The 25,734-nt window shown below is 40.1% G+C and overlaps 1 protein-coding gene across 3 annotated transcripts; it reads right to left on the reverse strand.

Annotated features, from left to right (window-relative positions):
- Positions 1-279: 279 nt before the first annotated feature.
- crb1 (crumbs cell polarity complex component 1) lies at positions 280-25,565 on the reverse strand. 3 transcript variants are annotated; one of them, XM_055020280.1, is made up of 13 exons: positions 25,340-25,565; positions 22,248-22,484; positions 21,026-21,221; positions 20,470-20,609; positions 20,213-20,395; positions 17,520-18,479; positions 15,211-15,764; positions 14,293-14,458; positions 11,950-12,907; positions 10,472-10,516; positions 9,317-9,439; positions 8,449-8,575; positions 280-1,403 (listed from the first exon to the last, which is right to left on the reverse strand). In XM_055020280.1, the coding sequence occupies exons 1-13, from the start codon at positions 25,419-25,421 to the stop codon at positions 1,185-1,187; spliced, it is 3,990 nt and encodes a 1,329-aa protein (XP_054876255.1). In that variant the 5' UTR covers positions 25,422-25,565; the 3' UTR covers positions 280-1,184. The 3 variants fall into 3 exon arrangements, with proteins under 3 accessions (XP_054876255.1, XP_054876267.1, XP_054876262.1); XM_055020287.1 differs by lacking the exon at positions 280-1,403 and adding an exon at positions 6,350-8,371; XM_055020292.1 differs by lacking the exons at positions 20,213-20,395; positions 20,470-20,609; positions 21,026-21,221; positions 22,248-22,484; positions 25,340-25,565 and adding an exon at positions 19,248-19,403.
- Between the last annotated feature and the right edge of the window lie 169 nt (positions 25,566-25,734).

The raw sequence follows: 25,734 nt of genomic DNA on the forward strand, positions 1-25,734 counted from the left end.
TGCCGTGTTCAGACTGATTTTCTTTTAACACACTTTGTGTCTTCATTTGGATTTTAAATGAAATTGCGCAAAACAAATTTGACTTTAATACTTAATGGAGGGGGTTTAGCAAAACATAAGTTCAAATAATTTTTTTGCATGCGGAAATATATTGACATTTGTTTTTTAAAACACTTAAATTGCTATGCTTTATTTTTTTAATGCATGTTTTTTATGTTTTTTAAAAAACATTCTCATTAAAATATTCATCTTATTCATAAAATGATTTGACCACAAAAATGTACTTTTTATTATCTTAACACTTGACAGACAATAAATCAATAAACATTCTGACACCATACAGAAATAAAGAGATGGAAAGAAAGTAAAAAAAAACAGTTTAAAACATATTTATAGGCATATACACTGTAGAAATAAAGTTTGAAGCACTTCAGATTTTTACATTTTGAATCAGTTCTTTAAAGAAAATTGCAACACTAAATGACTAAGTACCACACAATCATTTTAGTCAGTCCTTACACACGTCTCGTGTGTCATTTAGTGGCTTAGATCTTTACAAAGCAGCACACAAATGTGAAAAAGAGGAATAAAATGGATCTTAAAATTACAAATATATTCCTAAGAAGTGTGGCGTGTGTCTAAATCAACTCTGTTTTCTGATCCTCCAAAATATTTAAGTGGCAAAAATCCTAATAAAATACATTGAGATTAAAGTGTATTTATTTAATGCATGTAGTTTCATGCCTTTATCTCATACAGGCGTTCAATATAAAACCAGTTTAACATCGAATCAGAACAAAAGCTGTTTCACATTGTTCTTATACCTCTAAAAAGAAAAAGTGTATGCTGCATATGTATTGTGCCCCTTTTACTTTGACACCCTTTAAAGAAAAGTGCAACCAATTTATTGCATTAAATAACCTGACAAAATGAAGAAAAGAAATTATGAATCCTTAAAATTTCCAAGAACAAAGTAGGAACATTTTCTGATCTTAAATATACACATTAGACGGAAACACATTCAGCGTGACCTGCAGCCTAAAGCTGACCTGCAGCACACAGGAGCTTGGATTCAATTATTTGCATGAAATGTTTCACTCAATGAAAGCAGCAGCAGCGTAAAATGTTTCCATTCTCATCCATCTGCTTCTCTGGGGTTCGTCTCCAGCTCAAACACCTGGATCTCATATGAGTCTCTCCATCGGCGGCGGCTGCGTGATGCTCCACATCTCCACCCGGGATCCGTCTTTCTCCTGCCGGCTGGGGCTGTACGTGCCGTGGGTGGCGCGCCGATTTAGAGCGGCCACCAACCCAACCGAGGTCAGGATCAGCACCAGAAGCAGGAGGACAGATGCCAGACTGACGAACAGCAAGAGGTTGGAGGTCAAACCCTCAGAGGTCAGCTAGAGGGACATAATCAGAGGAGTCGCATGTGATTTATTTAAATAAGTCATATTTTTTTGGATGCTCTTACACTCGTTTTTTTTTTTTTTTCTCCCCTCACACGTTTTCCTCCCCTGACTCCTTCACACTACACCAGGCGCTCCACGCGCGCTGCCAGCGTGCTGATGGATGTGTTTCCCAGCTCAGCAGGTGGGTTGCGACCACCAGGAGCCTGGAGCCGCCGCGGCCTGAAACCTCCCTCCGTCTGCCGCCTCTCACGCAGCTTGGCTGCGACGAGCGCCAGCCCCAGCATCGCCGCTATCGCCAAGCAGACCAGACATGGTGCCAGCACTGCAGCCACCCGCGAGCTGTGTGGAGCACGCGCCGTCTGTGAGGGATCACACACACATACAGCCAAGACGCTGCCTGATGATCCCGTCCTATCAGAGCTGGCACCACGATCCATTGTCCCCAAAATAGCTCCCACAAGCAAACACCAAAGCCTTTTAAAGCGGGAATAAAAGCAAGGTCTGATTCGGCTGAAATCTGCTCCTAAAAGGCACATATCACCTTAATGTGGAACCAGAGAACCTGAAAAAAACTAAATGTGTCTTTGATTCATTTTCATACCAGATAAATAGTAAAGAAATAACCTTTTCTGAAACATAACGGCTCTTTGAGTCACGCCCACTAATGCAGCAAAATGAACAAAAATACTTTTTAAAGCAGCAGTATTATATATTTTCCAGGCACGTAGAGTCATTTTATAACACAATCAAGTCACTATGTTACTTTCAAAATACTGCATATATCAAAAATATTTGACTCTTTGCAAAGTCAAATAAATTTGACTTTGCAATTTAACACCTTGAAATTGGGCCTCTGTCTCTTTAAGAAGCTCCTGCTTTTTCAGACACTCCTTGTCATCACAACAGCATTCCTCCTTTAACTAATTATGCCTTTAACAGCGGTTTTACCAGCGTTTCAGTCAGAAACTCAGCAGATGCGCAGTTCCACCAGATGCTTGCTGATTGCTACTGGCTAGTCTGAAGGAGCCGAGTGAGGGAGTTGTGGGGAAGAGTTGCTCTGTGAAGCAGAAACTCTGTTGGAGGCTGCAGTTGGAAGGAAGAAATTCTAGGAAAGGCAGCGATCAGTGGGACCAAACATTTTGCAGATCTGAACCATGATGTAAGGCTAAAAAATAAATTATTTTACATAATACTGACCCTTTAAATAATATATGGCTCCCTATTATAAATTATTCTGTTTGCATTGCAATGTCCTTCTTAAAGCTACCAGAATATTTCTATTAAAGTTTTTGACTCAAACAATCATTCTCCTCCACATACAAGCAGATCGGCCTCATCATGGCACGCTCATATATCACAGAGTAGGATGCCGGTCTGCTAAGTCTCAAAGCCATTGCTTTGACAATATTTATCTGAATTTGTTGTATTTATAGAATTGAATCACCTCATAAATCTTCACTGCATGAACTGAAATCATTACTTTTGCCTCAGGTAGACATGGGTAATGAACCAATGGCGTTCCACATGTATCCCGTTTCTCTTTCTTGAGCTGTTTTACATACTTCTCTATGCTAGAGTTGAAAATTAAAACGACCAGTGCAAGCTACAAGCTACTGAACAGTACACAAAATGATGACTTGTGCCTTTTAAAGCTTTGCAGTTCTCTGATCTTTGCAGACAACAAACCACCACCTGGAAAAGATAAGGTTCTGCAGAGAACACAGGAAAAAAACATCTTACCAAGATTTTTATTTTTTTTTTTTGCAATTACAAATGCAAATATGTCAGTGTATTTGAACTAACTTACAAATAACTTGCCAGTGAGATGTTGGAGCTTGTTATAAGCCAATAATTCCTTAATATTGATAACCTGGCACGTTACTTACAACATGGAAAAAAATGTCTTCCTAAAAGTTAAATAATTTGCCAGTGGAACTAGTCTTTTTTAATTCAATATTAACTTAAAACAAGCTCCAAGATCTTGCTTAAAAGTTAGTTGTAAGTTAGTTTTGTTGAATTTCAAGTGTACTAATATATTTGCAGTGGAAACAAGACACAAAGCACTTTAAAGATTCCATGTTTTTCTAGTGAAAAACACAAGTTTGCACACAAATCACCCAGAATTAAGGAAATCAAAGCCTCTAAATCCTGCAGCAGAGTGAATATTAGCCTTTCGTTAACCAGCAGTAGAAAACAGAGCAGCACTTACACCGGTGGTTGTGGTTGGTGTCACTGCTGTGACTCTCTGAGCCGCTGCTACAAGGTTACAACAGCGTTAGCAGCTGTAAGTCTCCACAACACTTCAATTCCCTGCTGACAGCATCTTCACAACTAAAAGCTTCTTGCTGAACTTGGCAGGTTACACAAAAATAATCTCAGAAGTCAGCAAACTTTACACCGAGCAATCAACATGGAAACATACTGTAATTCTAATTTAAAATACAACCATCCGTATCCCGAGGCAAAAAATAACCTTGGTGCTCATGCTTGACGCTGTAGACATGAGAGTTTCCTTCCCCCTGCTACAAAGTTCTTTGTTGACTTTTGGAAAGTGCTTACCTGTCACTGCAGCACAGTTGGCTGTCAGAGCGAGTGTGACACAAGCGAGCCGGAGCAGCCTGCAGCCAGGACCTGCCATCAGTCACCGAGTGGCTCAGACGCAGACACAGAGATGTCTAACTAACCAGTCTCTGAGGTGCAGAGCGAGGCCACCCTGAAGCCTCTGCAGAGCTGCTCCACACACAGCAGAGATGGCAGCGATGCTTCCCTGCTGTCAGCACTATCAACCTGCTCTGTGTGTGTGTGTGCGTGTGTGTGTGTGTGCGTGTGTGTGTGTGTGTGTGTGTGTGTGTGTGTGTGTGTGTGTGTGTGCCTGCCAGATAAGCTGCCCTCATACGTTCCTGTGAAGCAGACCGAACTTCTGTGAATGCCACCAGCTCTCTGCTGAAACTGCACTTCAGCACCAGATGCTGCGTTTTCCCTTTTCCCCCTCTATCTCTATCTCTATCTTTCTCTTTTTTTTTTTTTTTTTTTTTTTTTTTTGCTGGCAAAGCACATTTCTTCTTCTCCGCTTCTTTTGCTCTCAAAGGATGGCCACGTCAGTGCCAACAGTGAAAAACCACTTCTCTCGTTTCCTCCCCGCTCTACTTCCCCACCATCAGGGCTACCTGTGCCTCCAAAGGACACACAGACGCACACACACACACACACACACACACACACACACACACACACACACGCACACACACACACACACACACACGCCTCAACTTAAAAAAAAATGCTGCAACGACATGATGAAGCTTGCAGGTTAAAAAGAAATTCGAGCCACTATTGGTGCACTTTACGCTCAAAAAGTCTGTGTAAATGTGTGAACTGGGCTAAAGAAGCATTTTCTCTTGTCCCAATCAGGTTTACTAATCAATCAGCCAGAAATAGGAACCTTATTGGATCCTGATTGGCGAATAGCAATTTAAATACTGAAAACTTCTCCACCTATTTATTAAAAGCACTAAAAGTTTGTCATTAGGCACATCAACAAGTTTGTGTGTTTCATCACTTCTCACAGATTCTTAGTTGGTGTTAGATGTGGACTTTGACTGGGCCATTCTCTAATCTAAACCGCGTGTTAAACTCAAGGCCCGGGGGCCAAATCCGGCCAGTCATAACTTTTTATGTGGCCCTCTAGACTCCAGAGGGTCTCATAAATAGGACCCTCAAGATAACAGTCGTGTGCTTAAATATTTTCTTTATCTGTATTCTGCCAAATTTCATCAATGTAAAAAGATGTTCAATATTATCTAACTCTAAGAAGTACTAAAGAGTACAGAGACGGCTATTTATTTACATTTAAGCGGTTTGTTTATGGGTTCTTCCACAAGCGGCCCTTTGAGGACCTTCATGGTCTTTATCTCAGCCGTTTCATTTTACCTCTGAATGTTTCGGGTCGTCGTCCTGCAGGAAGATGAACTTCCAAAAGCCTGTTTCGTTATGATTGTCCCAAAGTTTAGACACATCCAACAGAATTTTTACTACTCAAGTACTTTTTACTTGAGTAGTTTCATTTTGAAGTACCACTACTCTTACATCAGTAAAAATTTCCGGATTGTCTTCCTATTGAATGAAGAACAAACTCCACCAGATGCAGACACACACCTGCAGTGAAACAAACTGAAAAATATTTCTTTTGCCTGATTTTGTTAATTTGTGATTATGTCATTTATACTATTTATAATTATTTTGGTCTATAAGATACCAAAATGTCCAAACAACTTTGTTTTGGTCCATCTGATGATGTCATTTCTAAATATAAGAGGATCAGTTTTGATCAGTTCGTCGGCGTCTCTCTCATGGTTTCAGCCTCCATTGATTGTGAAAAGTGCAAACATGATTTTTTTATGACTTATAACACAAAACAGATGGAATCACACTAAACATGAGTCACTGAATGAAGGTGGAGCCTTTTTTCTAATTCAGTCACTCACAGGTGTTGGATTTGTGCGTCACTTTTCAGATCTTTATTTGTAGAAAAGTGTTGAAAACTACATGTAATTTTTCTTAAAATTCCTATTTTCAGTTCTTACCTAGAAAATATCAAATGCGCTCAAGTTTGTGGCTGTAATGTCACACAGAGAAGAGATAAACTCTTTCCTGACTGTGTGCTGTGCGTGTCGGCAGTGTGCATCTGAACCCCTCGCTATTTTGGGATCAACATCCTGTTAAAACGGATTAACTGTCTATCTTTGATGTCATGGTGTACACCTGAGAACAGTAAACACACACACACACACACACACACACACACACACACACACACACACACACACGCACACACACACACGCACAGTGGCTAACAGGAAGAAAATCAATGAGCTGATTTTGATGTTTATCACAGATTGTTTTGAAAATGCAGAAAAATAAATGATACAAGTGACTACAGAAAAATGAGTGAAGAGACATTAAAAGAGGACAGAAAACAATTTTTCTTGATTTTGTTTTATTAAACAACACAGAAGATGGATAAAGACGAGACACACAGACAGAATATGATTGACGAACATGACATTACACGCATACCCTGGTGATGTTCTAAAATTCAAACCACAAGTGAAATCTACCATGAAAAACATTCATGTTTGCTTCAGCGCTGACCACAGCCGCGCAGTCACACTTCTAAACGTACGGCTGAAGAAAAGCCGCCGAGAATTTAGGGCTCAAAATATCTTTGGCTCAGACAAAAAGGTTTAGATGCAGAAAACTTCTTCTTTGGTGCCAAACAACAATCAGCAGCCAGTCACGAGCTGCTCTGAACGCACATCAAGAACAAGCGAGACATCCGGGGCCCTCCAGGAGCTTTTGTAGCTACAGCTCTGTTTTCCAGAGTTCACAAATTCATCCGCACACAACTTCCAAACCCCAGAGTTCAGACGAGACTGGCAGGTTATCAGGTAGTGGGAATCGTATAAATAACTGGAATTTTATATTATCCCTCAGCTCCCTGAAAACTTACTTTCTAAATGCAGAGCGTGCTTCTCTTTACGACATCGTAACTTAGACTTTTACGCCATTGGACAGACGGAAAACAGATTGCCCGAAAGTTCAAGGTGATCATTAACAAAGTGAACGATTATTTCTAATTTGAAATCCTCAAATATTGCAACAAATATTCTTTGCCACTTTTGTTAGTTTCTCTAAGTTACCGCCTCCTGAAGGTCATTATACAGTTTGACTCCTACAGAATAAGAAGTGGTCAGTTTTTTTGTTTTAAAGCTTTAAGACTGTATTTTCCTCCTTGTTTTTGTTCCCTTTTTATTTACAAGTTTTTAATCAAACTCCACATTCAAAAGTAGAAATTAATTAATCCCTGCTGAACATCTCAATGCTTGAGCCTCCTGTGACGTCATCAACTCAAATACACAGAAATCTAAATGATTTGTTTGGGTTTTTTTCAGTTCTGCCCACCTTTACAGTTTAAATCTTGTTAAATCCTTTTGCAGTAAACCATCATTTATTCTCAGCCATGTTTTCATTACGACTGAACATTACTGAAAACAAAATTCACCACTGCATAGCATCTTTAAACAACTTGGTTCATGGTGAAGCCTGGAATCTTGGCTTGCATTACTTTTTGAAGATTGCAAATCAAACTGTACCAACTGTGCAAACCTTTGATTTATTCCTTTCAAATTTTGCTCATATTTGTCTACTTAAAGAATTTCACAACATTCTAATTACTGACACTGAAAAACATCAACCAGTGATCCAGCTGCACACAGAGGGCCTGATTCACTAAAGCACTGCCTTTCTTTTGCATCTAATTCACAAAACTTCTGCAAAACAATATCTGCAGCTGGCGTTTTGCAGGCCTTTAGGGGAAATGGAGCGCTCATTTTCTGTCCTGCATTTTTTTAATAATTCATAAGACGAGTGAGGAGAACCTGAAATTGTTGCAAACTAATTTTGTAATTTATAAAGACATTCCCAAATAATTGCGTAATTTTCTGATCAATTTAAGATTTGACTTAACTGATCTTTATTGAGCGACTGCATCCTGACCAAGAAGGAGGGCAGAAGTTTTACCTTCAGTGTCTCATTAGTGCTACTTGCTTTGGGATTTAGACACTGAAATGGAGGCGCAGATGCAAAACAGTGTCTGTGAATCAGGACATGTGTGCTCAACCAAACGAAACACGTTTTATAAACACTGACTATAAATAAAGTGCTACTGATCTGAAAGGCACAGAATCACTCTGTAGTCCCTGAAATCAAACCACAGAAGTCCCTATGATCTTTCTCAGTACTAGCCAGAATAAATGTCCATTCTCATCCCGTGCAACCTGACAGCTGCTCATTCAAATGCAGACATTTTCCTAAAGCGTCTCAAAGATATTCACAGCCCTTCCACACCCACACAAACTCAGTCGTTTGCTCCCCAGTCCACCTCTGGCCCGTCGTCCAGCCTGAGGATGAGGTAGGACAGCAGCTGGAAGAGGTTCTGCCACAGGAGAATCGCCACATAAAAGTAAATGTCGCTTACGTCCGTCTGGCACACGTCTCCAGCGAAGCTCATGTCGCACACGCAGACGAACCTGTTGACCAGGTTTCTGCAGTAGCCGCCGTTCAGACACGGGTTGGATTTGCACTCGTCCACATCCTGCTCACACCTGAAGACACGCGACAACATAAAACAGTGTACAATCTGTATTTATATACACGTTTTTCTTCATAAATAAGTTATTTAGATGGCAGCAGAAAATGAAACTAAACAGACACCATATGTGCTTTTTGGTTAATTTTTGCTGTCTTCTGCTGATCTTGTTTTAGTTTTGCTAACAAATTACATGACCAAAGCTTACTTCTAAAAAAAACCATAATGAAACACATGAAAGACTTTCTTTGAGTCAGTTTCTCTGGTGTTCCACAGAGCTCTTTCTTAGGATCTCTTTTGTTTTTAATGACAAATTTAGTTTTTGTTAGATGACATTATTATTATTTTCTTGGGACTCTTCTGTAATCAGATCTTAATAAAGTTTTATGCTGTTTCTCGTTTTGCAGAGAGATTTATAAACAGTGATGCTGTTAAGCAGTGAAAGCTTAGCTTGCTTTTTGTCTCTTTAGTACAACATCCTTTGTGTTTCTTGTTGTCTTACAAGTTTAAATTTGTTCCATATCTTTAAATTATGCTTATTTTGTATCTGTTAATGTTTTAACACATTTACATTTTTATCACTGTTGTTTTTTCCAGTGTGAAAAATGATCCACACCTACACAAGAACCCCGCTGAGAAAAGACTGCAGGGCAAACCCAGAACTCACTGTGGGATTAATATTTACCTTTCACATGCTTGACCCGATCTCAAATGGTCAGACGACAACGGATGAATGAAAGGAGTGACTCTATCCTACCTGTGTCCAACGAATCCTGCAGGACAGTCGCAGGAGAGTTCCCGGTCAGTGCAGTTCCCTCCGTTGAAGCAGGTATAATTCCTGACTTCGTCACCACACACAGAAACAGGCAGCTTGGGCGTGCTAAGAGAAAAACCAGAGGAGAGACACATGTTTCTAGAGCCTCAGCACATTTTAAACTTCCATAAATGTAATGCATTCAGTTTTAGAACAATTTCCATGAATAGTCTGAATATTTGAATGCAAAACATTTACCTTAAAAGTGGAAACAATAAAACAACACAAATTGTGAGTAAATGGCTCTTCTGCTCCTATTTTTGCCATCTGGACAAGAAAAGCTGAGTTCAGCTTTAAAATGTAAAATCTTACAGAATGTATTCCTAAAAATAGAAAATTGTATGCTTTTTTTTACATTTGTATGACAGATTCAGTTTAGGAGTCAGACTGACTGCTAAGATGTTAGTAAAGTTATGATTTTGCACATCAGAAATAAGTCAAACCTATAAATACAAAACAATAGAAACACGTTTTAGAAACTAGGATCTTTTAAGAAAATGTGGATAATGTAAATATGTAAATATCAAAATGTTTTCAATACTCAATTTTATTTCTCAATACTTATTTGTAAAAAGTGATATATAAATGCAAATTCCAGACTTTTCAAGACTTTGCAGGATTCCCGTATTTAAACTAGGAGTTGCATTATTCTGGATGATTTTTCGGCCTCCTGCTGTTTCCCAAAAGAGAAAATAAATGCAGCAAAGTGAGATTATTGGCCAGCAAACTGTCAAAGTGCAGGAATCAGCAGCAAACAATCTCTCTACAACCTTCTGTAGCAACGTGAAAGTCAGTCCTCAGTGGATGTAAAAATAGGCACTTATCTCTGAAAAGGTACATTTTTGTTTGGGGAGTCTTCCGTTTGAATGGTTGGGAATGTTTTGAACAACAGCTGTCACTCATTTGAAAGACTGGTTGGCTCATTTTGACAACAAACATCGTCAGAGGGAGTGTTAATATTTGCTTTTCTTGGCATTTTGTTGCACACGACTCGACAAAAGAACAGGATGCGCTGTGCATGACGTGAGAGACAAGTATCTAACAGGAAACAAACACCTGGGAATGCAGGAGAAATGAATAAAGAAAAACAAAACTCACATTTTTCTGACAACGATGTACCAAGGAAGTTCTTCCACGCGTTCGCTGCAGAGCAACAGAAAGGGGGAAAAAATTGAAAGGAGGAAGAAAGCAGCACAAACAAGTGAGAAAAACAAAGCAAAGTCATTTTGATGAAAACTATACAGCGGAGATGTTCCCAGTAAAGGGAGATCGCTTCGCCGGCTGCTTTCTTTGCGAGACACTTGCAAAGATTTTACCCGTGCGAAAGAGGCAAAAAGGCAGGAGGCTGTGTGTTTACGGGATAAATGTTTGGAGGCGTTCCCCCCGCTGGTTCTCAGAGGCAAACCGTAGATGACAAGGGAGAGAAACTGGCGCCGAACCAGAGAGACTGAGGCCTTTTCTGGCTGACACTAGAATAGAAACGCAGCTTCTGAGACGCTTACTGCAACTGTGGTTGAAGTGCTGAACAGAGGCAGAGACATGGAGACATTTACAGTGAAGGATTTTGTTTTTGTGTTGTGCTGCTCTCCCTCGGCTGTGTGCGATTTTGGAGCATTTATTTGTGTATTTTGTGCTTGCTAAATAAGGTTTTAGTTCTGTTTTTTACTACACTTTTGGAGCATTGAGAATATCTTGAAAGGGAGACGTTTGTTATCTTAAAATCCACATTTTTCAGCTTTTTTACATCCAGGAAAAATAGAGTAGAAACCACATGTTTACATACCCAGTTTGAAGAAACCCGTTACATTTTTGTCAATAAAAAGAAAACAGTTCTTGTTTTAGGTCAGTAAGAATTAACACACAAATAAAATCAGTTTTAAATATCAAATAATGAGTAAGACATGTTGTAGAGAAATGTTTTATTACATTCTCTAAAGTCAGAAGTTGGCATACATTAAGATTACTGTCTTTAAACCATTTGGGATGATTTCCTGCTTTATAATAATTATTGATTCTTTTTTTTTTTGGTTTAAATATCTGGTGGTGCGATCTTTCCTGTTTTATCCTAATCTTTTTATTTGTTTTTTTTTATTTTTAAACTGTTTTGAGGCACCACAGCAAAGTTACTCAACAGGTTGTTAAACTTGATTAACGTCATTAGAGGTTCAGTGACGAAAGCCTTTCCTCTGCCTACATCCCCCAGAATGCTGTGCGGTTCTGGATAGGAATCCAGTGAAATGATTGAATATTCTAGCAGACTTTTTCTCGATTGATATTGATCATGTTTCTATCACAGTAGATACTGTTACTGACTTATTGCCCTATACGCTGTGCACTAATCTGGAAAGAGATAAAATCTTACCTAGTGTTTTTGTGCAAATACACTTAAAAAAAGACAAAACTGACTCAATATTAGGGCGTTATTTACTAAAAACAAGCTCCTACATCTTGCTCTGAAGCTATTTGTGAGCTGGTTTTGTCTTATTTTAAGTGTATTTGAACTAAAAACTACCAAAACTCCTTGGTCAGTTTGTGTCCTTTCAGTGCTCTGTCTGCGTAAAAGCACCTGGACTCACCTGCAGAGCGGTCCGGTGTAGTTCTCGGCACAGAGGCAGGCGTACTTATCCGGCCCATGGAGGCAGGTGGCTCCATTGGCACACAGGTGGTTCCTACACACATCCACCTGCTCCTCACAGTGCACACCTGTGAACCCGAACTCACAGGTGCACTTGTAGCTGAGCCCGTTGATGCTACAGTTGCCATGGAGACAAGGGTTCGAAGCGCAGGTGTCTATCAGGACGTCGCAGCGTCTGCCGGCCCAGCCCTCAGCACAAGTGCAGTTGTAGGTGTTGAACAGGTCCTGGCACTGGCCGCCGTTGAGACAGGGGCTGGGCTCGCACACCGGGGTGCCTCTGCAGCCGGGCAGCGCCGGGTTCGGGGATTTTTGGACGAACTGCTCGACCTGCAGGCGCGGCAGGTTCACCTCCGAGGAGCTGAAGTAAGGCAGAGCGATGCCGCCCAGCTCCACTGTTCCCAGACAGCCGGTCAGGGACCAGCCAGTGAACGGAGCCAGGCCACCCAGGTAGACGTCCGCCCCGTCCCTGAGGAAGTTCAGGTTGCTGCCCTGGCTCCTGGAGAAGCTGGCTTCCTCTAGCTCATTATCCAGAACCAAAGTCCAGCGAGAGGACTGAGCCCACGGCGCCGTCATGAACAGATGGACGGCGTGCCACTCGCCGTCAGTGATGCTCCTCCTGCTGCCGAGGCTCACCGTCAACAGCCTCTCCTCTGATTTCTCCTCTTTCTCCTCCTCTGAGCCGCTGAGGCCACCAAAGGGGCTCTGGAGCTCCATGAAGAGGAGACCATCCTGAACAGAAACCGTGATGAAGGAGGAGCCTTTCTCCGCATGCAGGATGGCTGCGTTGCGCCTCCGTGTGCGGAGGTTTAGAGACAGGCTGGTGATGTTTCGGAATATGTGGCCGTTTCCCCGAAAGGTCATCACAGTGCTGTCGTTCAGGAAAGTTGCATTGGAGTAACCTGGAGGAATAACAGGGACAATCTGCACTTATCAAATCTAAAACTTTCTAGCAGACACTGACTAAAAGTTCCATCTGAAGAAAAATCCACCAGGGCCATGACTGTCTGCATGTTTTCTTGTCACATGAAGAACATTTCCAGGATTAAGGGACTAAAGTCCCAGCAAGATCCAGAGAAACTCATCCAGGGGTTTATCTCTAGTCGTATTAATCACTGCAGCAGTGTTTTCACAGGTCTGGTCAATCTGCAGCTGATGCCAAATGCTGCAGCTGAAACCATGGAGCACATCACGGCCACATGTTAGCCACTGGGTAAAATTTAAAACCTCAACAGAGTCTTTGTTCCAGCAAGAAATCGCTTCTCATTAGCCGAGGCTCCAAATCCTTTTGTAGGCAGCAAAAATTAGGACAAGAGGCTGTGGTTTACCTGGCTAATTTTCTTCTAGCTAGCTTAACAGAAATGATAAAGTCACAAACCCTTAATTTAACAATGTTATAAAGCTTCATTTGCAAGTAGAAAACCAATTCAGTTACTGTTTGTGCCAACAGAGAGCAAAACAAACAGAGTTTCCAGTCAGGTTTGAGTTTTATTTTGTTTTCATCAACATGAAATGATTTAATCATTCTTAAATCAAGTAGCTTCAACCTAATAAATAACTTTGCCCAATTTTACTACACAAGTTTAAGCAGATAATAAAACTAATCCACTGCAAAAACACAAAATCTTACCAAGAATTTTTGTCAGGTTTCTAATATAACTATTTAGTTACATTAGCTATACCATATTGTCTTAAGTCAATAATTCTTTAATATTGATTTAATAAAAGTACTGGTTCCACTGGCAAATTATTTCTGGTATAGCAGCACATTTTCCTAATTTATATGTGAAGTAATCTGTCATTGTGATGAACTATGTTTCATCAATATGAAGGAATTATTGATTTGCAACAAGCTTCTTTCTTGCTGAAAAGACACTTGTCCTATTTAAAGTACACTAAGATATTTGCACTAGAAACTAGACCTAAAGCTCAGTGTAAAGACGGAGAAATGAGCGTGTCAGTGGAAAAGGGTTCCTTAAAAGACAGAGAGTCATCACTAATCCCTTTGAGAAAAGGATAAAGTAGCTTTGGATCAGTCCTGCTTTACGGATCAGATACTGAATGTCGTGAGCAAAGATTGAGGCCAGAATCTAAATAAAACTGCTGTGACATTCAGTCACATAGAGACAAGTTGAGAATGTAACTGGTAAATCCTAAAACAAGGGACATAATTAGATAATAGGCAGAACATTCACCTCGTATTGGAGTATTTTCTGTTTTAGATGACACTTATTTCCTTGTTCATTTTAAGCGATTTCAGCTGTGCAGGTAAACTGGAGTCACTTACATTCATATCCCTCCTGCAGCATCTTGCACTCGGCAGGTGCGGGGCATGGGGACAGCTCACACCACTTTACCTCGTCACAGTGCCGCCCTGCTGTGCTGGCGGGGCAGGTGCAGGTGAAGTCGTCCCAACCAGAGAAGCAAATGCCCCCATTTAAACATGGATTTCTCTGTGAATGAGAAACAAACATAAGCTGCATTATTATCTGTCCTTCAAACTAAAGTGTTTTGGTTTGCCAGAGTTTTGGCCTGTTGGTTCAGTTTTTTATCATTTATATTTCATAAAATCACAGTTGAAGTTTTAGGATATTTATGAATAAGTAATTATGTTTCCTGCCAAAGCTGACGACAACATAAACTCCACTGATATGCAAATGTTGTACGATTCTCAGATTTTCCCAAAAAATCCTTCCAGCTACATCAACAATAAAGAAACTGCTCACACATCAAAGTGCAGAAAAATATTCCGTCTTTCATAAAGCGCGGCTTTCAGTGTCACTGTCTTGAGCTACAGACGCTAAGATTTAAGGCCCTGCTCCCCCCGACGTTCCTGTTTTTATCCGTTATATTGTTTAACTAACATGCTCTTCTCTTTTGCTGGATTTTTGTTGGATGTTTCTCTGTGACCTGCTGATGCTTCAGCTCTTGATCAGATCAAATGGTTGCTCTACTTCCATTTGAACTTTTTCAGCATTTTTCTCCATCAATTTCAGCACCCACTGTATTTCCACATCACATTGTTTTAGAAATATTTGCTCCTCTAATATTTGTGCTCCAAGTTTTAACTCTTTAATTACAGCAGCCCCTTTCTCTTTGGTTCTGACTTATTTCATAAAAATAAGCTTTACATGTGCAATTTTCAGGTGTTACACAACATGTAACTCCAGCATGTATTTGTGCAGCTATCGGTGTGTTTGCTTACAGTGCAGGCGTTGTCTCCAGGGCAGCCCTGAATCACATGTTCTATTTGCTGAAGAGGATATGATGTCAGCGAAGTGTCCGGCCCGAAGAACTGCAGCCTCGTGTCGCCGATCCTCAAATCCTGGATGCAGCCTTTGAAAAATCCACCAAACTCTGAAGTGCTTCTCTTCTCCGGCAGACCTCCAACAAAAACGACATCACCTGCACTGACGTCTACAGTCCTTCCCTCCACATCGTCCTGTTTCTGCCCCGCTACATACAGCGACATGCGACCATCCAGAACCTCTACACTTACAAAGTGGACCTCTCCATCATGAACGGCTCTTTCTGCCTTCACGCTCTCAGAGCTACGGAGACGAACTTTGACCCTGCCGCTCTCCAACCACATGTGCAGGTATGGGCTGCTGCTGCTGTTGGAGAGCACCAGCAGGAGTCCGTTCTGCCGCCGCGTGCGCAGGAACAGAGAGACGGAGAGGTTCCGACCCAGATCGTCGTTGATGGCGAAGGCCGCAAAACTGTGAGAGTCCTCATTCCCAAAGCGAGCAGTAACATGTTCTGCAAAAAAGATAGTCCATTTTTAGTCTGGAGGACATTATCATCCAGATTATGTGTTCTCATATGATGCTCAGACACAAAAAAGCCCAAATTTATTAAATGAGAAAATAATCTTATAGATTTGAATCAGGCTGAAATTGAACTGATTAGCAGTATAACTCTAAACATAATAACCAGATCAAAGCTGAAACGATTGTTTGTATTAATCATGATGACTTGATTATTGAAACAATCAAGTCATCTAATTTAGTAATTGATTAATCGTTAACTGGAGAATACAAACTCTAAAAAGACCAATCTAAAAGAATAACATGTAAGTTTGTGTTTGGAACATGACAAAATGAAAATTAATACCTCACTAAACTTACTGTATTTTTAAAAAGATCTGTACTGGTTTAGAGTTTCTGCAGAAATGTTGGAGTTCAGTCTCAAAAAGAGGAAAGTTCACGGTGGCCCTCATTGAACCGTGTTCTGTCAGCTGTCAGCACTTTCCACTGTGGGTCGGTCATCTTACTAGATAGTGAAACCACGAAGGAAAAAAAACAGGCTCAGGCCGGGAGAGCGCGTCACATGAAACCTTACGTAAACTTCAAAACGTTTCCATGTTGATGTGTCAAAATTTGTAGACTTGCAGAAATGTGTTTGTGTCAGCAAACAAGGGATTCTAAAGGGGAAAACGGAGTGCTTTCCATTTTACACCGAAATTAAAGAATAATCTGACACATAAATCTGAAATGAGTGTGATTCTCTTTCTGCTGTTTTAAGTTTGTGAAACTTAAAAAAAAAAACATGCGACATTTCCTAAATAGGATCCTTTGTATCCTTAATCCGCTACATCGGATAAGAGGATCTCTGCCCGGGCCTCTTTATTCTGGCTTTTGATTGGACTTGTCTCTGGCTATTTCTGTTACACAAAAGCAGCTAAGGAAGTTATTTAATTACCCATTTATGAAATTTGGAGCCTGTGATGTAACTGTTTGTCCTCCATTTCTAATTATTCTGGTCTGGAAACTAATATCAGTTTAAAGATGAGCTATTAGGTCTGCGGGCTACACAAAACATGTTCTTTACATATTTTGAACAAAATCTTTCTTATATGGTAATACTTTAGCCTAATCAGTTTAGCCTATATTGATCTCTTTTTAGATTGAACTGTTTTAGAGTCTCTTTCAGTTTACATTTAAATAAGTTGCTGGCAACACCTCCCCCCAACTTAATGTTTAGACAAAATGGCGAGAAACAGATGTGCAATTATACATATTGACATGTTTGAAAAGCAGAAGTGGAGCCTCCTGCTCAAACAACAATAATGCAGCAAGTAGTTTCTGGATAGTAAGTGAACAACAAATGTGTGTCTTTTCCAGCAGCCATTGTAAACCGTTAAAATCAGCTGGCCAAGTGAGCTCCGTCCCCAAGCAACCCGATTGGGCTGGCCTCTGCTGGGATTACTAGGTCATGTTGTAGTGGCCAATGACTGTCACCTAACATTTAGGAGGTTTTTTAAGCAGCTCGTTTTTCAGACACCAAAAGAAAATTAGCATATTAGCAAAAACAGCTGAGTGTTTGTTTGTTTTTTGGCCGCATTGTTTCTTTGCAAAAGGAGTTGAGGCCCAAACGTTAGTATAAGAATATGCAAAAAGTGAATTTTGAATTATATGTTCCCTTCAAATGTTTTAAAGGGAACACAAACTAAAAGGTGCATTGATATATAAAAAAGAAGAACAATTTTCTTCTTTTTTCCTGTTGTGAACTTACCCTCCTCACAGTCGTGCCCCTCGTAAGGCCTTGTGCACTGGCACTGGTAGCTCTGCCACAGGTTCACACACCGGCCTCCGTTTTGGCACGGCTCGTCCCGGCAGCGGTCCCTGTGGCTGCAGCCGGGCGACACGTTAACCGCAGAGTCGCTCAGCCATTCCTCTGGAACAACGAGCTGCCAGTCCACAAACACGTCGCGCATGCACCCAATGAACACGGGCAAACTAGGCTGACTACTGAACCAACTTGGGTTTTTGAGGCCCCCCCCTATAAATGTGTCCTGAGAGGAAGTCTCAAGCTCTGTCAGGTTGGTCTGGACTGGGGTCAACATGTGATACGACTGGCTCCCATAGCTTCCAGTGTCATCGAATAATCTAAGGCTCAGGATCTCGTTTGTGAACACAACCTCCACAGTGTGCCACTCTCCATCCATGACGTTATGTGGAAGCTCCAGAGTATGGTTCGCTCCATCAGACCCAACAGATTTCTCGCTCCACAGCATCAGAAACAGCTCTCCCCTGTCCAGCTGAAGCTGCAGCACCATCCCCCTGATGTTCCTCTGGAACAACATGGCAGATGGCAGAACAGTCTTGAAGCTCAGTGTGATGTTGGTGGTCAGATCAGCGTTCACCAGGGGGTTGTGAAGCAACAGGTAACCTCTGCGCTCAAAGGAAAACGTGGTCGGGGTGTTGCAGAGCGGTCCGGTGTATCCTGGCGTGCAGGAGCAGGTGTAACCGTGAGTCCCGTCCAGCAGGAACGGAGAGCAGGAGGCTCCATTCTGGCACTCGTGACCTTCACAGCCGACTAACTTCACATCGCAGTTCGTACCTCCGTAGAGAACGCCGTCATGCGCCTGTTTGAGGCACTGGCAGGTGAAGCCCCCATCGAGGCTCTCACATCGGCCCCCATTTTGGCAGGGACCGGACTCGCACTGGTTCCCCACTTCCTGGCAGTGGGAACCTGTAGACAGAAGATACAGAAGCAGAAACTTTCAGAAAAGTCTCTATGCTGCAAAAACACCAAATCTTACCAAATACTTTTGTCTAGTTTCTACTGTAAATATCTTAACCTTAAAATAAGACTAAACTAACTTATGTAACCTTTCAGTAAGATGCAAGATATTGTTTTACGTCAATAATTCTTGAATATAGATAAAAAGTATTAGTTCCACTGGCAAGTTTTTCACTTTTTACAAAACTTGTTATCCATGTTATAAGTAAAAATAATCAGCAAATGTTCTAATCTATAGTGAAAATCTATATTTATTTAAGAAACTAGACCAAATTTGACCAAAATACTCAGTCAAATTTGGTGTTTTTACAGAGTTGAGCAACAATTAAACAGCTAGATATTGTTCTCTGATGTAACAATAAATTCAGATATAAATTATGTAAATATTCCTGTTGTTACAAAATCTTCTGCCATGACAAACATATATATTTTATGTGTTTTGTTGCTGTAATTATATATAATTCTGTTATTCTGGTCAAATTATTTCCTCCAAAATCTCTGCATGAATGTCTTAACTTGGCATTTTTAGATCTGACAAAGATTTTTTGAAAATCACTGGTAAATTAATTTAGTATAAATTAAAGAATTTAAAATGTAAAACATCAGTGAAGCATTAAACTGTTTGAATTAACCGGTAATTAATGATGAAAGAACCAGGTGACTTGTTTTGTAACAGCATTATCAAATCTATTCATATAAATACAAGCTCCAGTTTACCTGCCCCAAGCAGCAAAATCCACAAAATCCATGATGCGGGTGCCCACATCATGCCGACACGTTTGCAACCAGAACCGAACCAAACTTGTTTGACCTCATATTAGTTTGTGTTTGCGTCCCATCGAAGCTCTGCTGCTTGTATAGCCGTGTGCTCTGAAGCATGTCTAGGAGAATGTGTTCAGTCAGGAGACCAGCAAAGCCAGATCCCGGGGGATTAAGCTAATGCTGTTTAGCCACCTTACTGAGTCAGAGCCGCCAGCAGAGAGTCAGTTTTTAGAACACAATTATCAGTCGGCAGCAGCTCACAGTGGGACCGACACTTATAATGTGAGCATTTCACAACTCAAAATGTATCTTTTGCTACGAAGGAGCTGAAGTTAAAATGCACAAGTTTTGTTGCTATTTTATTTGAATTTTTGACATATCTTCCAGTTATGTGCACAAAATTCTTTGAAAGGGCAAACTTTCATGATGCCATTATCAAAATATTAGTTGAAAATAGACACTTTGAGTGTAGAGAGACCCCAAAAAAATATCCGTTTGCTAAAAGAACCACAAAAATCTCTATTCCAAAACTTCACAAAAAATATACATGCTGCATTTAAAATTAAAAAAAAAACTTCTTTGTTAATACCCAGAAATTCTCTTCACTTGGACCAAGTTTTGTAAAATATTTCCTATTAAGCACCTTTTGCTGTCCAATTAATGTCAAGTCGAGCAGAAAGAAGGATTTTTCACTTGCAGATGCATCGTTTGCTACAAATGATCAAGAAGCCTTCACTAAAGGAATGTTATTGCATTTTCTGTGCAAAAATCTTTATGAAGAAGGAATTTAGTGAGTTCTTTCTTTGTATTTTTATGCATTTCTAATATTATACAAAATAAGCTGAAGTTGTTACATGAAAAATCAGCAGAATGTGATTTATTGTTAGTGTAAATAATTGTTAGTTGCAGCCCTGGTTTACCTGCTGTTCCTGGAGGACAGATGCAGATGTAGCCTGCAGCATATCTGTGGTCGTAGTGGTCAGGCAGCAGAGGATCGCTGCCGTAAAGCTCCTGCCATGACCTCTCCCTGCACCTGCCACCGTTCATGCACGGACTGCTGCTGCACTCGTTCATGTCTATCTCACAGTTACGTCCCTCAAACCCTGAAATGAGGAGTCAGACTGCAGTTATGATGAGATCAAAACTTCATGAGCACAAAAAATATTAGTTTTCTCACCCGGCCAGCATTCACAGGTGTAGTTACCCTGGTCGTCCCTACAGACGGCGCTGTTGAAGCAGGGATCAGAGTTGCACTGTGGCAGCAGCGTCTCACAGTGCCGCCCAGTGAATGCTGGGTGTGAGCAGTCGCAGCTGTATCTGAGACAATCATATATTGCCGATATATATGAGGAATATATCGGTAATATTTTTCTTAAAAACAAATATTGCATTTTGTCAAGTGCCATTATCAAAATCAACAATACACATCAAATATGTTGGTCAATGTTTCAGTGATAATTATTCTAAACAGGTGTGTTTTTAAAAGAACTCAGTGTTTCAGCCGTTTTGCAGTTTTCTGGGATTTTGTTCCAGATTTGTGGTGCATAGAAGCTGATTGCTGCTTCTCTGTGTTTGGTTCTGGTTCTGAAATAGGTTCTGGAAGGTTGATACAACAACAGCAGATCTTTCATGCATTTTGGTGCCAAGCTGGTCAGTAATTTATAAACTAGCAGTATTTTATCGTCTGTTTCCATAATGGCAGCATTAACAGGCGTTTATCCGTAAATACTTACTCATTCACCCCATCGACACACAGAGCCCCGTTTTGGCATGGCTGCTCCTGGCAATCGTCTGTGTCGATTTCGCATCGGTCTCCTTGGAAACCAACATGGCAGATGCACCGAAAGCCTGTGGCGTGGTTAACACAAGTGCCGTGGTGAAGACAAGGCTGTGACTGACACTGGTCGACCTGCAGCTCACAAGTGGTTCCTGTGAACATCATCAAAGCCACACAGATGTCAGAGTCCAGGTGAGCCCAGCTGCACAGGCTGGGGGCGAAAAATAGGCAAAGCTTTCAGCTCGGCTGACTGTGATCGAGGGTTTCTTTTTTATGTCACGGGAACGCTTCCCTTTCTGCAGCTGGTCTAAACTTTGGAAACAAACCGTGCTTTGTATGCAGGATTCTAGCTCTATGTGGGTTGTCTCCTGCAGAAAAATGAGGGGGATCCCAATGATTACCTTTTCACGAGAGTTGCTATTTACCAGGAACATAAAGCCATTTTATAGCACATCAAGTAATTACACTACCTTCACTTGTCATACTGTACATATCAAATAGGATTTAAAAGAAATTTGATCTTTAATGTGAAATCAAACTGGGCCCTTGTCTTTCTAAAGAAGCTCCTGCTCTAACAGATACTTGTTCAGCACATTGTCACAACATTTCTCCTATAAGTCTTTAAAACTGTTCTTAGGAGTGTTGGACTAACCCAAGTAAAAGCTGTTTGCTAATTGCTGCTGCCACTAGTCTGGAGGAGCAGAGCAGAGAAGCTGTAAGAGGCAGAAAATGCAAGTATTTCTATACTTCAACTGGCTACCTTAGTTTATTATTTTATTATGAGAACAGGTCAAACTCATATGAGAATAAATTCATATTATTACAAGAATAAATCACAGTAATACAAGAATAAATTAAATAAAATAATACCAGAATAAGGTCATGGTAGTAGGACAATAAAGACGTAATAATATAAGAATAATGTCTTAACATTGCCAGAATAAGAACCTGATAACATAATAATATGAGATTTAGTTTATAAATTACTGTCATACAAAATCTCCACAAAAAAATCCTAAAGTTTGTGGTTGTGATGTGATAAAATGTTGTTCATGCAGACATTTTGTCTTATTAGCACTTATTTTATGCTTATAAGTTAGCATAAAATAACATAAAAATATATTATAAAGCCATCTATAAAACTTCTACACATTTAGCTTAAAACGTCAAACACTCACCTGTGAATCCAGGAGGACACAAACAGGAGAATCGACCCACTCCGTCCACACAGGTGGCTCCGTTCCTGCAGGGCTGTGAAGCGCACTCGTTCACGTCTATCTGGCAGTGAGCGCCCTGGAAACCTGGCACGCAGAAGCAGGCGTAGCCGTTCCCACGGGTTCTGCATATTGCCTGATTTTGGCACAGGTTCTGGAGGCAGGGGTCTGGAATCTGAGACGGCTTGTCTGGGGACGCACCTGGGAGCATGATGTGTTATTTAGCATCAAACTTCGAAGATGTTTTTCCTTTACTGAAACACATCCATGATTTTTTATTTAGCAAAGCACACACCTTTGTAAAAAGAGTGAACACTGATCTGATGTCTCAACAACAAGGACCGCTTTCATTAAGTATCTTCAAAATATTCTATCATTTAGTCACACCACACAGACAGAGTCCTAACTCTTCCAAATATTTATGATCCTGTGAGTTTCTGTCAATATGTGTCAAACTGCTCCTGCATGAAAGACCTTCTTTTCTTTTTGTTAGTTTTTTAGAAACCAGAAAAGCTTTTAAAATAGTCGCAAATTGGTTAACTTTAAATATTGTTTAGTGTTTTAAACTTAAACTGTATCCCTGTCTTTTTATTTCAGTGGAAAGGAGAGTTTGTTTCCATATAAGTTTTTTCTGAAACCAAAGAAAAAACTTGTGGTAGAAGAAAAGATTGTAGGATCCATATTACTTATTAACATGACCAAAGTCTGCTTCTGATTGGTTGATCAGCACCTTGTGGCGACTCCTTCCCCTCCAGCTGCTCTACGTTTTTTTATTTACACAATCAGAGAAACAGAACCAGTGAAACCTTTTTGTCTAAGATGGTGTAACAAGATTCAGATTTTCTCCATATCTGCGATATGTTAAAAGACTTTCTTTCTGAGTCACAAGTATTTGAATCCAGTGTGGAACCACTAAAATATCCAAATTCCTTAAAGACATTATGTTTCTTTCAATAGGCTGCAATAGGTCTAATGTTTATTTTATCTGAGCACTTTACATAAAATGAAAATTCATCTTTAACTCTTCATCTTTGCTGTAAATTTAAGGTTCATCTGCCCAAAGCTGCTTCTTCCACATGGTGGCTGTGTCCTCTTTTAGCTTTTGGTTAATTACAAACAGGTTTTCTTTTAGTTGTCTTACCAATACTGCTTATTCTTGCAGGTCTTTGCTGTAATTGCTGGATTTATTGACTGCATGACTAAAGGCATACTTCACAAGAACAAAAAGACATGTGTTCATTCTCCCAGAGCAGCAACGAACAAAACATCATTCTGAAGATGTTATTTTCAGAATCATGGCCAAAAAACGAGTGAAAAGGAAAACAGATCTGAAGGAAGGTTCGTCTTCAGATGTATTGAAGTGACAATCAGCCCGTACTTTCCAAATGCCCTCAAAGTATCACGTGAATATCAAAAGGAGAAAAGACCATTTCTAAAGTGTGATTTACATGACTAGTGCAAGAAAAATTACTAATGTATTAGAGGGAATGAATTGTTAAGATGTTTCAATAATCATGCAAAGTAATCAACCTTCAAGAGTGCAATCAGTCTGAGAGCCCTGAGAGACATCTTCTCCATCTCAGAGAGCAATCATCTGTCTTTAATGGAGGTCAATCAATTGTACAAAGAACCAGCTGGTTTCTCCAGAAGCCAACATTTGTATCTACAGAGTTTGATATTAGCGATTGATGAATTAACCATATCTGTATTAACAAGAAGGACCAGCTGGTACATTCATTACACGTCCATTTTACTTATAAACACAGTAAATAGCTCAACTGTAATTGTCATAGAGCATGTCTGATTTATTTTTCAGCTGAAACTAGTGATGCTTTGAGACAGAGCTCAGTAAAATTCAGAGCACACAGCCCCCCTCCCTCCTGCAGTGTGTAAGGACTCCTTCATATGCAAATGGCCCCTGAGGCTCTTTGTTTGGGCCTATGGAGAGGTCCTCATGTTGGGGACCCGATCACCTCTGTGCCGATACACTTTGCTGCTGTGTGCCTCTGTTTCAGTGGAGATAAGAAAACAGGTTTTTATTGGATGTTTAGAAGAGAAGTGGAACAATGAAGAGAAACCCTTTTTTTTGTGAAATCTCTTCTCCCCAGTCTCCTGAATCTTTTTGAGGGTCATTGCTGCCCCCTCACTGTTGCATCATCTTTTCAATGCGCAGACACTGTACAGAGCTCAATCCAGCTAATGATGTCATCCGACAGACATGCAATTGAAATTCCAACCATGAATTGGTTCAAATGCATGAAACAAGAATAGAATTACAGGAAACAGGACGACAATATTCAGAAATTACAAGATTAAAGTTGTGACTCCAGTTAGGTAGACTGCAGTTTTATATATATATATATATATATATATATATATATATATATATATATATATATATATATATATATATATATATATATATATATATATTTATATATTATATTATATATATATATATATATATATATATATATATATATAGATTTCTGAACTCTTCCTGAGTTAAAACATTAATATTATTGTTTGTAAATGAATATGCATTATTTGACGTCTGAAAACACTGCATCTTATTTTGACCATTTCTCATTTTCTGCAAATAAATACAAAATTTTTGCTCGTAATTTCAGAGACATGTTGTCAGTAGTTCACAGAATAAAAGAACATTGTTAATTTTACTCAAACATGTACCTATAAAAAAAATAAAATCAGAGAAACTGATCATATTAAGTGGTCACTTGACTTTTTTTTTCCCACAGCTGTATACGTCACATTTTACAATGTGATTTCATTTATAAGCTCATATCTTTATATTGCATGCATAACTGGCTTGTTTAAAAGTTGTTTATGTATTTTACCAAGGTCAAAGTTTGGTTTTGTCACCTGTGCCAAGATTTCCTCGATCTTAAATCATGCAGGTGGGATTGACCTCTGTCTTTGTGTCATAAAAATATCTTATTAGCAGAAGCATAAATCAATGTAAAGCCTGACAACAAATAAAAATACATGCAACTAATGACAGCTGAAACTCGATCAAGAGAGCAGGATTAACTCACCATCTAGCAGAAGCTGCGAAGAACTAAAAACTATCCAAGTAAGAATGTCAAAATGACCACAGCGAGGAAAATACATTTTCATTGCGATGAACCATCCTGTTCGTGGAGTTGAAGTCCAGTCATGAGTGGATCTGCCTCAGTGTCTCTGCAGCTGCTCCGCCGCGGTTGTCAGCGCCAGACCCACTTGACGCGCATTTCTGCTCCCTTGGAGCTGGAGCGCCATCCGCAGCAGCAGCAGCAGCTGCAGCAGCTGCTGCAGCCCTCCATCCATCAGAGGAAACAATTAAAGACTGAAGAAGCGTGGCGCTCAGGCAGGCATGCGCAACGTGCACGTGCATGCACAAACACAGAGTAGTCATGGAGACGAGCCACGTGGAAGGACTTTTTATTAATCA

This window comes from Poeciliopsis prolifica, unplaced genomic scaffold (assembly GCF_027474105.1).
Source record: "Poeciliopsis prolifica strain line A6 unplaced genomic scaffold, Auburn_PproV2 SCAFFOLD002, whole genome shotgun sequence".
Lineage (NCBI taxonomy): Eukaryota > Metazoa > Chordata > Actinopteri > Cyprinodontiformes > Poeciliidae > Poeciliopsis > Poeciliopsis prolifica.

Excerpts from the sequence above, each read along its gene's own strand:
- crb1 (XM_055020280.1), bottom strand. The coding sequence starts at position 25,421 with ATGAAAATGTATTTTCCTCGCTGTGGTCATTTTGACATTCTTACTTGG. Across the intron at positions 18,480-20,212 it reads CTGTCCTCCAGGAACAGCAG|GTTCCCACTGCCAGGAAGTG; the intron begins GTAAACCAGGGC and ends TTCTGTCTACAG. Across the intron at positions 14,459-15,210 it reads CTGGAGACAACGCCTGCACT|AGAAATCCATGTTTAAATGG; the intron begins GTAAGCAAACAC and ends TCTCATTCACAG.